The 17,562-nt window shown below is 38.3% G+C and overlaps 1 protein-coding gene across 4 annotated transcripts in view; it reads right to left on the reverse strand.

Annotated features, from left to right (window-relative positions):
• Positions 1–5,337: 5,337 nt before the first annotated feature.
• LYPD6 (LY6/PLAUR domain containing 6) overlaps positions 5,338–17,562 on the reverse strand; it is a 123,400-nt gene continuing 111,175 nt past the window's right edge. For 3 of the 4 annotated variants that reach the window (XM_019455813.2, XM_019455804.2, XM_019455794.2), the window contains 2 exons: positions 10,277–10,407; positions 5,338–8,327 (listed from right to left, as the gene is read on the reverse strand). In XM_019455813.2, coding sequence (XP_019311358.2) covers positions 8,160–8,327; positions 10,277–10,407 — 299 coding nt within the window. In that variant the 3' untranslated portion in view covers positions 5,338–8,159. Of the gene's footprint in view, positions 8,328–10,251; positions 10,408–17,562 lie in introns of all 4 variants that reach the window. The other variant, XM_019455832.2, reaches the window with a different exon arrangement.

Below are 17,562 nucleotides of genomic sequence, written 5' to 3' on the forward strand. Positions count from 1 at the left end.
AGCAAAAGAAGAAGAAACTGCAGAGAGGAATTACAAAAGAGCCAGAAAGCAAAAAACAAAATGGCATTTAATTAATTTAAATATAAATGAACTAAATTCTGAAGTCAGAAGACAGAATGGCTGAATGATACAAAAAATCCAATGGAATGAACAAAAAAATAACACCCATGTATATACTGCCTATGAGACTTACTTCATATGTAAGAACACACACAGACTGAAAGGGAAGGGATGAAAAAGACATTCCATGTAAATGGAAACCAGAAGAAAGCTGGGGCAGCAGTATTTATATCAGGCAAAATAGGCTTTAAAATAAAGACGGTAATAAGAGACAAATAAGGGCATGTCATAATGATGAAGGGGTCAATCTAACAAGAGGATGTGACATTTGTAAATAGTTATGCACTCAACATAGAAGCACCTATATATACATAAAGCAAATATTAATAGATCTAAAGAAACAATTATACAGCAATATAGTAATAGTAGGGAGCTTTAATATACTCAACTTACATCAATGGATAGTTACTCAGACAGAAAATCAACAAGAAAACATTGGCCTTAAACAACACATTAGACAAGATGGACTTAACAGATATATCCAGAACATTCCATCCAAAAGCAATAGAATACACATTCTTCTCAAGTGCACATGGAACATTCTCCAGGATATATCATATGTTAGGTCACAAAGAAAGTCTTAATAAATGAAGAAGATTGAAATCATATTGAGTATTTTTTTCCAACTATAGTGCTAGAAATCAATTACAAGAAGAAACCTTGAAAGGCCATAAAAATGTAGAGATAAATAACCACATGCTACTGGGCAACCAATGTGCCAAAGATGGAATCACAAGAGAAATCAGAAATACCTTAAGACAAATTAAATGGAAATATAACCAAAATTTATGGGATGTAGAAAATTATTTTGAAGAGGGATACTCACAGAAATAAAAGCCTACCTCAAGAAACAAGAAAAAACAAAAAAACCCTAATCTTGTACCTCAAGGAACTAGAAAAAGAAGAAACAAAACAAAACAAAACAAACAAAAAGCCAAAGTCAGTAAAAGGAAGGAAATAACAAAGATCAGTGAGAAATAAATGAAATTGAGACTAATAAGACAATAGAACAAATTAATGGAACTCAAAAGCTGTTCTTTGAAAAGATAAACAAAACTGACAAAACTTTAGCTAGACTCACCAAGGAAAAAAGAGAGGATTCGAATAAATGAAATCAGAAATGAAGAGGAGAAATTATAGCTAATATCACAGAAATACAAAGGGCCATAAGAGACTACTATGAATAATTATACACCAACAAATTTGACAATCTAGAAGAAATAGATAAATTACTAGAAACATATAACCTAGTGAGACTATATCATAAATGTACAGAAAACCTGAACAGAATGATTAATAGTAAGGAGATTAAATAAGAAATCAGAAACCTACCAACAAACAAAAGTTTAGGACCAGATGATTTCACTGGTGAATTCTATCAAATATTCAAAGAGGAACTGATACCAATCCTTCTCAAACTCTTATAAAAAACAGAAGAAATGCTTCCAAATTCATTTTATGAGGCCAGCCTTACCCTGATATCAGATCCAGACCAGGACACCACAAGAAGATAAAATTATAGGCCAATTTCTTTGATGAACAAAGATGCAAAAGTCCTCAACAAAATATTAGCAAACCAAACTCAACAATACATTAAAAGGATCACATACCAGTATCAAGTGGGATTTATTCCGGGGATGCAAGGATGGATCAACATCCACAAACCAACCAATATGAGGCCCCACATTAACAAAATAAACAACAAAAATCATACGATCATCTCAACAGATACAGAAAAAGCTTTTGACAAAATTCAACATCTCTCTTTGATAAAAACTCTCAACTAAGTGTGTAGAGAGGGAATGTAATTGGATATAATGAAGGCTGTATATGACAAGCTCATAGCTAAAATTATATTGACTGTTGAAGAGCTGAAACCTGAGCCTCTAAGATCAGGAACAAGACAAGGGTGTACACTCTCCCCATTTTTATTCAACACAGTACTGGGAGTCCAGGCTAGAGCAATTAAGTAAGATAAAGAAATAAAAGCCACCCAAATTGGTTAGGAAGAAGTAAAACTGTCATTATTTGCAGATGACATGATGCTATATAGAAAACCCTGAAGACTTCACCAAAAAACTATTAGAACTAATAAAACAATTTTCAATGAAGCTGCAGGATACAAAATCAATATACAAAAATCTGTTACATTTATTTTTCTTAATTTTTAAAAAATTTTATTTATCTATTTTGAGAGAGAGCATAAGCGGGAAGAAGCAGAGACAGCGGGGGAGAGGAAATCCCAAACAGGCTCCACACTGTCAGCACAGAGCCCAACACGGGGCTTGAACCCACAAACCTTGAGGTTATGACCTGAGTTGAAATCAAGAGTTGGATGCTTAAGCAACTGAGCCACCCAGGCATCCCTATTACATTTCTTTCTTTTTGTTTTTAATGTTTATTTATATCTGAAGGAGAGAGATACACAGCATGAATGGAGAGGGGCAGAGAGAGAGGGAGACACATAATCCAAAGCAGGCTCTGTCAGCACAGAGCCTGATGTGGGGTCTCAATTCACAAACCACGGGATCATGACCTGAGCCGAAGTTAGACGCCCAACCAACTAAGCCACCCAGGTGCCGCCGCCCCCCACCCCCACCGCCCCATTACATTTCTATACGCTAATAATGAACTATCAGAAAGAGAAATTAAGAAAACAATCCCACTTACAATTGCATCAAAAAGAATAAAATACCTAGGAATAAACTTAATCAAGGAGGTGAAAGACCTACACATAAAACTGTAAGACATAAAAAAAAGAAAAGAAAAAAGAAAACTACAAAACATTAATAAAAGAAATTAAAGACACACAGAAAAGGAAAGATATTCTGTGCTCATGAATTAGAAAAATTAACAATGTTGAAATGTCTATACTACCCAAAGCAATCTACAGAGTCAATGCAATCTCTATCAAAACTCCAATGACCTTTTTCATAGAAATAAAACAAACAATCCTAAAATTTGTATGGAACTACAAAAGACCTTCAATAGTAAAAGCAATTTTGAGAAAGAAGAACAAAGTTGGAGACATCATGCCCCTGATTTCAAAGCTATAGTAATCAAAATGGTGTAGTTTTGGCATAAAAATACACACATAAATCAATGGAACAGAACAGAAAGCCCAGAAATAAATGCATGCTTATATGGTCAATTAATCTATAAGAAAGGAGGCAAGAATATATAATGGAGAATAGACAGTCTCTTCAATTAATGGTGCTAGGAAAACTGGACAGCTATGAGCTAGACCACAGTCTCACTCCCTACACAAAAATAAACTCAAAATGGATTAAATAACTAAATGTAAGGCCCCAACCATAAAACTAAAAGGAAACATAGGCAATAAACTCTTGGACATCAGTCTGAGCAATAAATTTTTGGAACCATCTCTTCAGGCAAGGGCAACAAAAGCAAAAATAAACAGTAGGGACTACTTCGAGCTAAGAAGCATCTGCACAGTGAACAAAGCCATCAACATATGAAAAGGCAGCCTATGGAATGGGAGGAGCTATTTGCAAATGGTATTTCCAATAATGGATGTTAATATCCAAAACATATAAATAACGTATACAACTTGACGCCAAAAAAACAATCTGATTAAAAATTGGGCACAGGACCTGAATAGACATGTTTACATAAAAAATATACAGATGACCAACAGACACATGAAAAGATGCTCAACATCACTAATCATCAGGGAAATACAAGTCAAAACTACAATGAGATACCAATTTGGCAACTCTCAGAATGGCTATTATAAAAAAGACAAGAAATAACACATGTTGGTGAGGATGTAGAGAAAAGCAAACACTTGTGCACTGTTGGTGGGAATATAAACTGGTGCAGCCATCATGGAAAACGGTATGGAGGTTCCTCAAAAAAATTAAAAATACAACTACATGATACAGCAATTCCACTGCTGGGTATTTACCCAAAGAAAATAAAAACACGAATTCCAAAGGATCTATGTGCCCCCTGCCATGATAATTGAAGCTTTATTTATAATAGCTAAAATATGGAAACAACTTCAGTGCCCATTAAAGCATAACTGAATAAAGAAGATATATATATATATATATATATATATATATATATATATATATAGACACCCATAAAAAATGTTGCTATGTGTTACAACATGAAAGGAACTTGAGGGTATTACGCTAAGTGAAATAAGTCAGAGAAAGACAAATACTAGATGATTTCACTTATATGTGGAATCTGAAAAACAAATTAAAAAAAATAAAACAAATAAAAAAAAGCAAGCTCATAGATACAGAGAATAGATTGGTGGTTGCCAAAGGTGGAGGAGCAGGGAAGAGATGGGTGAAGGTGGTCTAAAGGTCAAGCTTCTAGTTACAAAAAAGAAAGTCATGGGATTGTACAGCATAGTGACTATAGTTAATAATACTGTACTGCATATTTGAAAGATACTAAGAGAGTAAATCTTAAAGGTTCTTATCAGAAGAAAAAACATTTAGAACTATGTAAGGTAGTAGATATTTACTAGAATTACGGTGGCCATTGCACAATGTATACAAATGTCAAATCATTATGTTTCACACATGAAACTAATAAAATGATATATGTCAACGTGCCTCAATTAAAAAATATAAATAGATAAATAAATAAGTAAATAAGTAAATAAATAAATAGAATAGAATAACCAGAGACCACAAACAAGCTGAAGATTTTTAAGACCACTTTCAATATCTATAATTTTACTAGGAAAAATAAAATAAATTCACTGCACAGATAAACATTTATACTATTCAAATATTTGTTTCTTGTTGCAGAAGAAACCATCAAGGAAAAACACTTTCTATTGGATCATCACTAACAGAACAAAATGAGATTTAAAAATTAAGAGTTAATGGGGTAGTATTTAGATACACACACACACACACACACACACACACACACACACTTTTATTTTTCCTGATTTAACAAAGAAAACGCTCTAGGGAAACTGTAGACCTAATTAAAAAGTCTGGTAATCTTTCCCTCTTTGATTTTCTGCAGCACTTACTGTCTACATGAATCATTTGGCATGAGTGAATTGTCTTGTATCTTTTCATGCGTGTATGTCTTGTCTGTACAACGAGAAAATGTGCTCTTGGAAGGAAGTTCCCTGTGATCCTAAGCCCTACGCCTTATACATAACCTGAATGCCTTAATCATTGATTGACATGTACATTTACAGGGAGGAGCCTGATGAGATACACTTAAAACCTTTATTCATTGATTTACAAAATGTACAATATTTACAAAATTTAGGCATTAATCTCTATTGACATGAATGCTATGGGGAGTCTGAAAATAAATAAGTGGCACATAGGTTAATGTACACATCATGGCTGTTTGCACTTCAAGCCGTCACCAATGGTGGGATTTGAGGGAAAGTTTAATGTGGTATAAAAGTCAGATGGATGACCAGTCCTGGGCCTTCCACATGAATGGCCCTTCCTTGGCTTCTTGAGGCTGGGGAAGGTGAGCCAACCACTTTCTTTCAAGAGAATGAAACGTCAGCCATTCTGACAGGCACTCAAGGTGCATGCAGTCAAATCTGTGTAGAGTTTGCAGTGATCCCCCGGGTGGCAGATGAGTTCACATCACTGTGGACTTGGCCCCTGCACACCAGACAGGGAAGCTCTGGAGTGGTCGCTTTATGATTTAAGAACCAGCATTTGGATTCTGTCTCTCACTCAAATTGCATGCAGTACTTGGCAGGTATCAGTGGAGAGTGGCCATGCACAAAAAATGGTACTTGTAGATATGTACAACATCAAGTTTTCACTGTCTTAAAGCATTTTTAGCAATTATAGCAATTGACCTGTTACCTCTTTTAGCAAGAGGAATGAACTAGGAAGCTGTACCTCCACCCCTTAAAGAAAAAACACCATCTAGGGGACCCACACAAATGACATCCTGCAGAGGCAGGACTAGACAAACACCACATGATCAGAGGGTCAAATTCCCATGGTCAGGTCTGGAAGTTTTCCTAGGGGTGGTAATTCCATTGTCCCTGCACTCTTCAATCCCACCTCAACCTATATAACTTAAATAGGGAGGAAAAGGCTTCATGTTATTGAGCTTCTTAGAGCCTTAGTACCTTCATCTGTAAAGTGAAAATACTAGTAATATTCCTTTCAGGGTGCTTGCAGGTTTTACAGGACTTAATACATACATACATATATAAAGTGCTTAGCATAGTGCCTGCCACATAAGAGGTGCTTAGTAAATATCTTGCTTTCTCTCCCTCTACTTCTCTCACCCCAGTTATAAGCAAAGTATTGATAAGCTTACCAAACTCTGATTTAAGGCCATTTGATGCAATTTAGATTATTTTGTATCAGAGTTACCGCTCTCAGTTCATATTTGGTAATCCCTGAGGGGGCCTCATTTTATGAGCCACAGACATTTTCCAGTGCAGGGCAGATGGACCCTGACAATGCTCTCCTGTTTATCAGCAATGGCTCCACCAAATTTCAGGAAAATATGCCCCATAACCCTGCAGAGAAACTCATACCAGTGATCGTCACCACCTGAACATTTCTGGGACAACACCACTGAGGAAACAATGAGTGAAACCCTAGAGGCCAACACATTTACTCTTGCTCAAACTTAAGTTAATATTTTTCAACACTGGTGCAAGTATTATAGATAACCTTCAACAAACATATATTACAGGCTCTACCACTGTTGAAAAATAAGTATTCTAATTCAGTCATTTTGTTTAGAATAAAGAATATTTTACAATATATTTTAGTTTCTAGTTACCCCATACAAAAATAAATATTGTATAAATGATTTACAAAGAAGAAGAAGAAGTTGTAACTCAGGCCAAAAAATACAGGAAGGATGGCAAAAATTTTACCATCTACTTCAAAAGCAATCACCTAAAAGAAAAACTCCCCCTGGGTCTCCTTACTAGTCTCACCATCACCCAACTGGCTTACCTCCTTCTCATTCTAGGATATTATGTCTTCCTTCCCTATCAGTCTTGAGATAATGTAGTGTAGAACCTTCTCCCTAAAGTCACTGAGGATTTGAAAGAGGAAGAACCCTGAGGGCTTTCTGGAAGTATGAAGTGCAGAAGGACAATCTGACTAAGCTACTGATTGGGCCCTCGCGGTGAACTCGGGTCAACCTGCACATGTCTCTTTCCTTTCATTATGATATCCTTTCTCTCCTTAGATTATCTATGCCTGAATAGACCCCATGACTGGAGAAAACTCCATCCTGCTTTGGGACTCTTTGGATACCCTTTGGCGCAGGTAGAACCCAGGATCTCATGGAGCACAATGAGGTGCCAAATCAAGGTCAATCTCACCAATTTTAATGCAAGGCTATGCAAGGTACTTTATGGATAATAGTTCCATTAAGTTGGGAAAAATCTTTCTCCAGCTAGCCCTCCCCCTATACAACAAATTTATGATTGCCTTTTATTTCCCACAGAGAGCAGAGGGAATAGGATTCCCACCACTGGGAGAAAAATGTTGGGAAAATTAAATTGGACAACTGCATACTACTTTTTTAGGGACTCAGTCAGAATCTCCAAGGAAACAGTCTGTTCCTTTTGGAATCAAAGTTTGAAAATTCTAAAGCTATAAATAAAGTCATATCCAAACCAGTGGTCTTTACCTTTTTCCTGAAGCACACACATCTATGCATGTCCACATAACATATCATCTAACATCTCAAGGGTCCCAGGACCTCTTGTGGCTCATGCATGTATTCCAAATAAAGAGACTCGGACATCAATAAATGCAGAACTATTTCCTGGAGTGAAAAGAAAGGTTCGTGGTATACGACTCAGGGTCTATTTTGGGGGCAGGCTGGCTTTGATGAGGTCTTGGACTTGAAATGACTACACTGACACAACGCTTGTTCCTCATGGTAAATGGCGATGCTTGGCTGTGAAGACATCTGTGAGTGTTGTGGTTTCCCATGTGTAACTATTGTCAAGCCAACGACTCATGCATGACTATGGACCATGGAGATCCCCATGGATTGCTACTATACATGGCGTCTTTGAGCTGCTATAATGTGAGTCCCAACCACACCCACAAGCAGGACACGATCACTGACATGCAGTGTGGGTGCCCATTTGTCTGATTTATGGGTGATGTTGTGGCAAATGTGGCATCAGTTTCATTTCGGGGGAGTGGCAAGTTACAGATATTTCCTTCACAACAGGAAGTGCAGACCTGAAAGAAAGGAAGAGAAACAGAAGGGTGATGAGAAGCTGGCAGATCTTGGAAGGAGGCAGGGAATTTGGAAGGAACTGTCTCCCTCACAGTAAGACTGAAATGAAAGTGACCCGTTCTACAAAAGAGGCACCGACCCTGTATTTAAGGAAGTGGGATGAGATTTCATCTGGAAGCAATGTGGCCAAAAAAAAAAAAAAAAAAAAAACCAAACCCTGGACTCAGCTTCCAGGAACATGGGTTCTGCTTCTGACATCCCATCACATGCTTATTACATGGTTTTATAACCTTCCTAGGTCTCAGCTTTTCCATCTGGGTAATGGGGATTCTAATACCCTCCTATCTCAAAGAAACCCTTTCTGACTACTTGGGGAAGCTGTTCAGAGGGTATACTTTCACTTGCCAAATTTTCACAGTGTACATGAAGTGGAAACAACCCAACTTAAACTGAACTATTTGCTTTCATTAGAACTGTCCACATAATTATCACCATTCTTGTGGGTGAGTTAAAGTTTGAAGGGTTTGCATTAATGCAATTACTCCTGCTTTATCTAACTTTATTCATGGACCATAAGAAAGAAAGAAATCTAAAGGATTGTTGACAGAAATTACTTGGGGCCATGGCTACACAAAGTACAGATTAGCAGCTTCCACATCACCTGGAGCCCATTAGAAATGCAGAATCTCAAACCTCACCCCAAATTTAGTGAATCAGAATCTGCATTTTAACAAGATCCTCGAGAGGCCCATATGCACCATAATATTTGAAAAACTGTCTGATGGCAAATATCCTATTCAGTCATTATCCTGCAGGGATTTGAGTCTTGTCACAGTTGACATGGGCTAGGGAGACATTATAATGTTGAGGAGAGAAACTGAAGGTCAGAAGTGAGTTTGAATTCTGTCAGACAGAATTACCAGCTGTGTGACCTTTGCACATGATGTTACTTCTCTGATCTTTAACTTGATCCATGGTAAAGCAGCACAATAAGGCCTGAGAGCCTAGCTTTCTGGGAGTGGGGTGAGAGGTAGGTAAAACCCTTGAACACAGCTTTTATATTTCAAACCAGGATCAAGTTGGTATACTAGATTTTAAAATTTAATTCTTACTGTATTTCACAAGTTGCTTGAAAATTAGGTGTCTTCTTGAAGCCCCTACTAAACGTGCCGCTCCAGGGTACTGAGAGTAGAAGTTGCTTCTGACACCAGGAAGGCAGCCTGATGGGGAGAAGTGAGCCAACTCCAAATAAAGGCCAAGGCCTGCCTGATATACAAGATTATATGTGGAGCCAGCTCTGAACCATCAGCAGGAGAGTCGGGGGCATTCTCCACTCCAACCACAAGTCAGGCTGCATTTCTCTGGTTCTTTGTATTCTCTTTCAGGGCTGCACTTGAAGTTCACTTTATACTGAGTGCTTCCATATAGGCACCAGATAGAGTTTAAGAGGGAGCCAACCCACAAGGAGATGGTTCTCTGATCACCTAATCAAATTATTCAGGAGCCAATGGATACCTTCCCCAAATCAGCATTCCAATAAAGACATGAGCCTCACTTCACAGATAACTATTGATGCTCAACTGCCGTGGCCATCCTCAGCTGAATGAACTGTTGCTACATCTGCAATGCTTTATCGTGAGGATGTAACTGATCCCTCATTCCTCTTCCTTCCAGTGGCTTTACCACTTTCTTCTGAGGAAAGGAAGGGATTACAACTTTCAATATCCTCTTGGTGTTGTGTTTACATAATTAAACCGGTTTTCCTATGCTCTGCTGTAAATTTTTATTCTTTTAGAGCAAACAGGAAAGGAGAATCTTCTCATAATGGTACAGAAGTACTCAAAAGCCAGGTTACACCAGGGAGTGGGAACTGGCTCATGAGCACGGGCGCGCATCTGTGGTGGAGGAAGACTAACTATGCTGTACCGGTCACTTGCTTTGTTGCCCAGACCTTGTGGCCTTCATGCTCAGAATCTCTGCAGCCAGTGGACAAGCACTCTTCCAGTGGAACGCAGCGTTTGGTGACAGAGATGCTGTTTCCTGTGACTTCCATTGTATGCTGAGTGTAGCAGTATCTGGTCTCTGTCAACAGAGAAAAAATATGTTTCAGTTGAGATGGGAAATGTTAACCTGACCTGCCTGGAAGCGAAACAACAGAAGGGTCAACATTACAAGTCCTGAAGAGATTTAACAGCACATGAGATGTACACTGTGTTGAGTTTACGTCCAATCCCAAAGACGTCCTTGGAGAGATGCGCTTTGCCATGGTAGGAAGAGAGCCTTCTGAAGAATATTGGTCTCTTGGCCCGTCGTCATCCCCATAAAGCAAGATATAGTGGTATGACTCTTTGCCTTTCAACAAGTTTTGCCACTGTATTGATTTTTATTTTTAGGGAAGGAGAGGTCTGGAGGGACGATTAGGATATGAGAATCAGAAATTTTGGGGAAGATAAAGGGGTGAAAAAGTTCAAAGAACACAGCGTTTAAAAACAAAAAGTTAGGCAGGTAACAATGGTCTTCAAAGAGTTAAAAGACTATAGCACAGGTACATGTGTGTGTGCGTGTGTGTGTGCGTGTTTTGGAAACAGCTATTCCCAAGTAAGGGCTGAATAATTAAAAACCAATTCATTTTATCTTCAGAAAATGACTTTATCCAAAAGAAAGAACTTCTTGACAATGAGCATAGCTAGATCTTGGAATTTATTACAGAAGAAAACTAACTCAGTAATGAAGGTGTTCCAAAATGGAAGGGCATCATTTCTCCCTAGTATGATTTCAGTGTCTTCTAAAATGGCAGATGAAGACTGACCATGATGTAAGTTTCTAGACATCCCTCCAGGTCTTAGGAATCCAAAAACTTAAGATTTCTTCCAAACTACCATGGAGAATTTTTCTCTTTCAAATTTAAAGACTAAAGAAAAATGGCTTTGTCAAAGTAATTCTTTAAGGCCTCTAGGCAGTGTTCAGCTTTCTAAGCCTGGGATTTAGGAGAATGTTCCTGCTCCACTTTCAGAATGAAAAAGAGAATGAATAATTCTTAAGAAATGTCACTGAGCTGTTTTTCATCCATATCTTGGATTCCACTTTGCATGCTTTATACATTTTGGATATTTAGTGGCTAATATGGAATTATGACCTTCTATGATATTATTTATTAGGCAATAAAAATTCCCCCCACCAGATTCTGTCACAATTTTGGCAGCTTTTAACCAAAGTACTAATGTCCAAAGAAGAAAGCTTGAGAATTTTAGGCCCTGAGAATGAGCTAATACAGACCACACTGACACATCTTGAGAGTCATAAAAATCCAGGGGTTTTAATAATCTTCCTAACACCCCCCCTCCCCACCTGACAGGAACCTGAGTGACCTCTGATTGAGTCTCACTATGGACAGAGATTTTCTTAATGGTTACACTACTGGTGGGCGTACTTGGGCTGAGTCTGGTCAATGCCCTCCCCAAAATGCTGTTCCCACACTGTACCCTGACCAGAATTTTATTGGTGGGAATCAGGTCAAGGCAGTCCTAGCTAGCTCAGGGTCCTGGAGAGCTCTTTGGGAGTTGAGTAAGTACAGCCACCCTATGAACTCACAGGAAAAGTTGACAATTTTGCACCTGGAAATGATTCTCCCAAAGCCCTAAAATATTTTAGAATTGGAGTGATTGTTTTTCTGATGGGAAGCAGGTGTCAGCTCTCCTCTGATTTTTAAAAAAAGATTTTAAGCCTGTGACAGGTTTTAACAAATGGAGGCCAGTGGCCTGAGGGATTTACCACATTTCCCAAAGAAGACTGGTTTACTTCTTTGATATCAGACTTGGACACTTATGGCCATGACAGATACCCCTTTCCCACTGCATCCCACCTTGAGATGCTCAAAAAAGCAATAAAGACAGGAATGTTCTTATCTCCTGTCTCATCTTCATACAGAACCAGGAGCAGATGCCAGAGGTTTAACTGCTCCAAATGTAAATTGGAGCAGATAAGATCATACATTTATGGAATAAGTAAATCATTATATGGTTTCAGCTTTGGAAATTGGGTTTATCCCCCAAGTATTAAATTCTCTTATCTTCAGTAAGCTTTGAGTAACAATTGGTGAACTTGATATAACTACTTTTTGTTCTTACTTTTATGCCCATAACAAACTCTCTTTTAATTTATTAATTGCAAATTTATTCCACTGCACAGATAACAACTAATGAGGAAGATATGCCAAAGTCCAGTACTTAATAAGCTCATTCTTAAAATCCTGGGGGGGGGGGTGGGGGCGGAAGGAACAAAAATGATCAGTGATGAGGCTGGATAAAAAATTGTCTTGCACTCACTAAATCTGACCCTCAAAACAAAGATATTTTGAGAACATCCCATTATTTCCAGCAGCAGCAACCTCAGATCCGAAGTGTCAGTCTCTTAGAAGTATCCATCCCACTTCTTATCTTACAAAACCCCTGGGTGAGTTATGAAATGTTAATGTAAAACAAGGTTCTATAGTTAAATAAGTTTTGAAAATATTCAAATAAAGTTGAACAGGTTTCTTTAGAGCACAACTTAGGAGAGCCTTGAATGTGTATTGTGATCTCCAAGGCAAGCAGGCAGCATTTCCCAAGCAGAACGAGGTGGACCACATGTGGCTTATCACTGGGCTGTAGAATTGATAAAAAAAGGAGTTTCAGCCACTGAGCATTGCTCTCCATGCATCCCGAATAATCCTTGGGTTAGTAATGAGGTTATATGAGACTCAAGCCTGCTGATAACTTCACACTAAAAGGATTTCAAAGGCTTTTATCTAAAAGATAAAAGATGGATTTGAATTTCTACCAGGTTAGTTTCGGCCTCTAAAATCTCATATTCTGCAACAGCATGGTATTCCCAGAGGTTGTGAAACAAAAGTATTTTTCTGGAAGACTCACAGGCATGCAATTGAAAGCAGAACTCATTAAGAGAGCTTAATCAACTATTGGAAAACACGAAATTTATAATTTTCATGAAATACACATACACACACAAATTCCTTAACCTAGTTCTGAAATCAAAACAACGTTCAAAGCTAAAATGTAAATTTCCATTTACCCACAAATATTCAGTTTCCAATAATAGAAACTGAGTTTCAACAACATATATATTAAATGATTTGAATTAAAAATGACCAATTCTCTGGTAAAAGGCTTTCCCGCCACTCAGTTATTCCTGTGGCTCTACTAGTTTTGGTCTCTTTGCAAACATATATAACGATTAAAGTGATGCCAGAGAACAATTCACCATGTGCAAGAAAATTAGTGGCAGGAAAACAACTGTAATCATAATATTACAAATTATGCTGAAAAACTGAAAGTCCAGTGGCATCTGGTGGCATACTTCCAGCCTGGTTCCTTACCGCGCCCTCAGTCCTTCACATCCAGCTATTTCCAGGTCCTCCTTTGCAATGACTTTGTCTAAGTGTCCCACTGGATCCCCTTCTCCCATGTCTGACCCCAAAGGATTTCATTGCAGCTCTTGGGCTCCACTATGTATAATGTCCTCCGCGTGATTCCCCTGGGCTTCAGAGTTTTGTCTTCTAGATTTTTTTCTGCATCTCTGGTCTCTTCTCTTCCAACCCTTTCTCTAACCTGAATGTTGATATTCTCCCATGATCTGTTCTTGAGCCTATTCTCTTCTCACTGAAGTGACCTCATCCAACCTCCAACGTTGTCTTCAGTCTGATTCTCTCTCCCAAACTATAGAACCAATCTCTTGCTATCTCCTGGACATTGCAAGCAGCACCTCAGACCTCACATATCTCAAATAACTCATATTCCTCCCTCCCCATTTGTTTATCTTTCCAGTGTTTTTATCTCAGGAAGGGACATCCTGAGTCCTGAGATGTGGCACCTCCATCTCGGACCAGGAAATTCAGAATTAGCTCAGACTTCTCTTCCCAAGCCAGGTGTCTTTAAGTTCCCTGAAATGTGTTCATTACCCTAATCTTTCTGTTCCGTTTTCCATTTTCCCAGTGCAGGACCTCATCATTTCCTGTCTTCTTTGTCTCTGACCTCTCCTTTCTAATGCAGGTGTCAGACAGCCATCCGATGTATTGCTGAAACCAAGGTCAGATCACGCTACTCACTGTCTATGAGAGCCTGAGTGAACCCTAGCTGTCAAGCAGCCCTGGCCTCAATACTGCTAGGTTTATTTGGCCTACTGGAGTGGTCAGTAGGTGGTCTGTTACTCTCTCTCTTCTCCTGAAGCTGTGTGCCAGTAATATAGTAGGAGGGGCGCCTGGGGGGCTCATTCAGTTGAGCGTCAGACGTTGGCTTAGGTCATGATCTCACGTTCCATCTGTGAGTTTGATTCCAGCATTGGGCTCTCTGCTGTCAGCACAGAGCCCACTTCAGATCCTCTGTCTCCCTCTCTCCCTATCCCTCCCCTGCTCGCAAGCACTCAATCTCTCTCTCTCTCTCTCTCAAAAAAAAAAAAAAAAAAAAAAGAGGATATAGGAGTAGCTTTGCTTCCTTGCTAGAAGTATTGATTACATTTATATCTCAGAGCTTGGCATTTGAAACTCAGCACTTATTCTTATTCAACATTACACTTAATCTAGGCCCCAGACTATCTCCTCATTGCCTACTGGATACCTTGAGACACCATGTTATATCCTTTGACCATTCTTCACAACAAAAAAAATTTCCCCCTATCTTCTGCTCCTGGAAACCTTTTCTTCAAGGTTCAATATAAATGTGATGAATTCTGTGAACCCTTCCTTAATTTTCCTCCCAACCGGGTTCACAGGCCTTCTTAGCTTCCTCATTTGTTATATCTGGCTTTCCTTCTAGATCAGTGTTTCTCAACATTAGCACAACTGACGTATCTTTTTGTTTTTTACTGGTTGATTTTTTAAATTTATTTTGAGATAGTTACAGATTCACATGAGTTTGTAAGAAATAATACGGAAGGATCTCATGTACCCTTCACCCAGTTTTCCCCAAATGGCAACACATTGCAAAAGTATAGTATCACAATCAGGATATTGATATGGATGCAGTCAAGATACAGAACATTTCTACCTCCACAAGGACCACTCATGTCCACTTTTTATTCTCACATCCTTGTCCCTCCTCTTCCCACCCCTCCTTAATCCTTGGCAACCACTAATCTGTGCTCCATTTCTATAAATTTGTCATCTTAGGGATGTTATATAAATGGACTCATAAAGTACTCAAACTTTGGGGATTAGGCATTTTCACTCAGCCTTATTCACTTGAGAGTTATCAGGATTATTGTATCAACGGTTTGTTAATTTTTAATCCTGAGTAGTATTCCATGCTGTGGATGTACCAACGTTGGTTTAACCATTCACCCATTGAAAGGGTATCTAGGTTACGGATATTATTAATGAAACTGTTATCAACACTTGTATAAATGCTTTAATGTGAACATAGGTTCTCATTTCTCTGGGGTAAATGCTCAGAACTGGCATTACTAGGTTATACGGTAGGTCTCTGTTTAATTAAGAAACTGCCATAATGTTTTCGAGAGTGGCTGTACTATTTTATACTCCCACCCACAATACATATATGATCTAGTTTCTCCTAATTCTTACTGGCATTTGATAGTGTTGCTATTTTTTTTTTATTTTAGACATTCTGATAGATATATAGTGTTATCTCATGTTTTTAATTTGGATTTTCTGAATGGCTAAATGATGTTGAACATGTGTTTATTTGCCATCTGTTTATTTTCCTTGGTGAAATATCTGTTCATGGTTTTTTTCCTTTTCTTGCTTATTTTGTTTCCTTTTTTACTGTTGTGTTTTCAGAATTCTTTATACATTTTAGATACTAGTCCTTTGTCAGATATTTGATTAGCAAATATTTTACGTCAGTTTGTTATTGGTATTTTCCTCCTATTAACAGAGTCTTATGTAGAGCAAGAGTTTTTAATTTTGATGAAATCCAATTTACCAAGTTTTCCTTTTATGGATCATGCTTTTTATATCAAGTCTAAGAACTTTTTGCCTAGCCTTAGATCTCGAAGAGTTCCTCCTGTGCTTTTTCCCCAAAGGTCATATAGTTTTATATTTGACATTTAAGTCTATGATTAATTTTGAGTTAACTTTTGAAAGAAGTGTAATACTTGGGTTGAGGTTCATTTTTTGCCCCTGGATGTCCAAATGCTCCTGCAAGCATGTTTGTTGCAAAGGCTCTTTCCTCTAGTGAACTGAATTTTGTATCCTTGTCAAAAAGTTGGGCATAAAAATGAACAAATCAGGAGACTATAGATGCTGGAGAGGATGTGGAGAAATGGGAACCCTCTTGCACTGTTATTGGGAATGCAAATTGGTGCAGCCGCTCTGGAAAGCAGTGTGGAGTTTCCTCAGAAAATTAAAAATAGACCTACCCTATGACCCAGCAATAGCACTGCTAGGAATTTACCCAAGGGATACAGGAGTACTGATGCATAGGGGCACTTGTACCCCAATGTTTATAGCAGCACTCTCAACAATAGCCAAATTATGGAAAGAGCCTAAATGTCCATCAACTGATGAATGGATAAAGAAACTGTGGTTTATATACACAATGGAATACTACGTGGCAATGAGAAAGAATGAAATATGGCCCTTTGTAGCAACGTGGATGGAACTGGAGAGTGTGATGCTAAGTGAAATAAGCCATACAGAGAAAGACAGATACCATATGGTTTCACTCTTATGTGGATCCTGAGAAACTTAACAGAAACCCATGGGGGAGGGGAAGGAAAAAAAAAAAAAAGAGGTTAGAGTGGGAGAGAGCCAAAGCATAAGAGACTGTTAAAAACTGAGAACAAACTGAGGGTTGATGGGGGGTGGGAGGGAGGGGAGGGTGGGTGATGGGTATTGAGGAGGGCACCTTTTGGGATGAGCACTGGGTGTTGTATGGAAACCAATTTGACAATAAATTTCATATATTGGAAAAAAAAAAGTTGGGCATATTTTGAGAGTCTCTTTCTGAAATCTCTATTCTGTTCCATTGATCTATGTCTCTATCCTTCTGAAAATACCACAGTCCTGATTCCTGTAGCCATATGATGATTCTGGAAAGAGGATTGATTGGTTCCTCCCACTTAAATTCCATTTTCAGAACTGTTTCAGCTATTCTTGTTTCTTACCTTTCCATATAAATTGTATAATAATCTTGTCCAGAACTACAAACAATTTTGCTAGAATTTGATAGGAATTGTGTAAAATCTGCACATAAATTTGGACAGATTTGACATCTTTACCAT

The sequence above is a fragment of the Panthera pardus genome, unplaced genomic scaffold (genome assembly GCF_024362965.1).
Source record: "Panthera pardus isolate Hobbes unplaced genomic scaffold, ASM2436296v1 HiC_scaffold_10, whole genome shotgun sequence".
Lineage (NCBI taxonomy): Eukaryota > Metazoa > Chordata > Mammalia > Carnivora > Felidae > Panthera > Panthera pardus.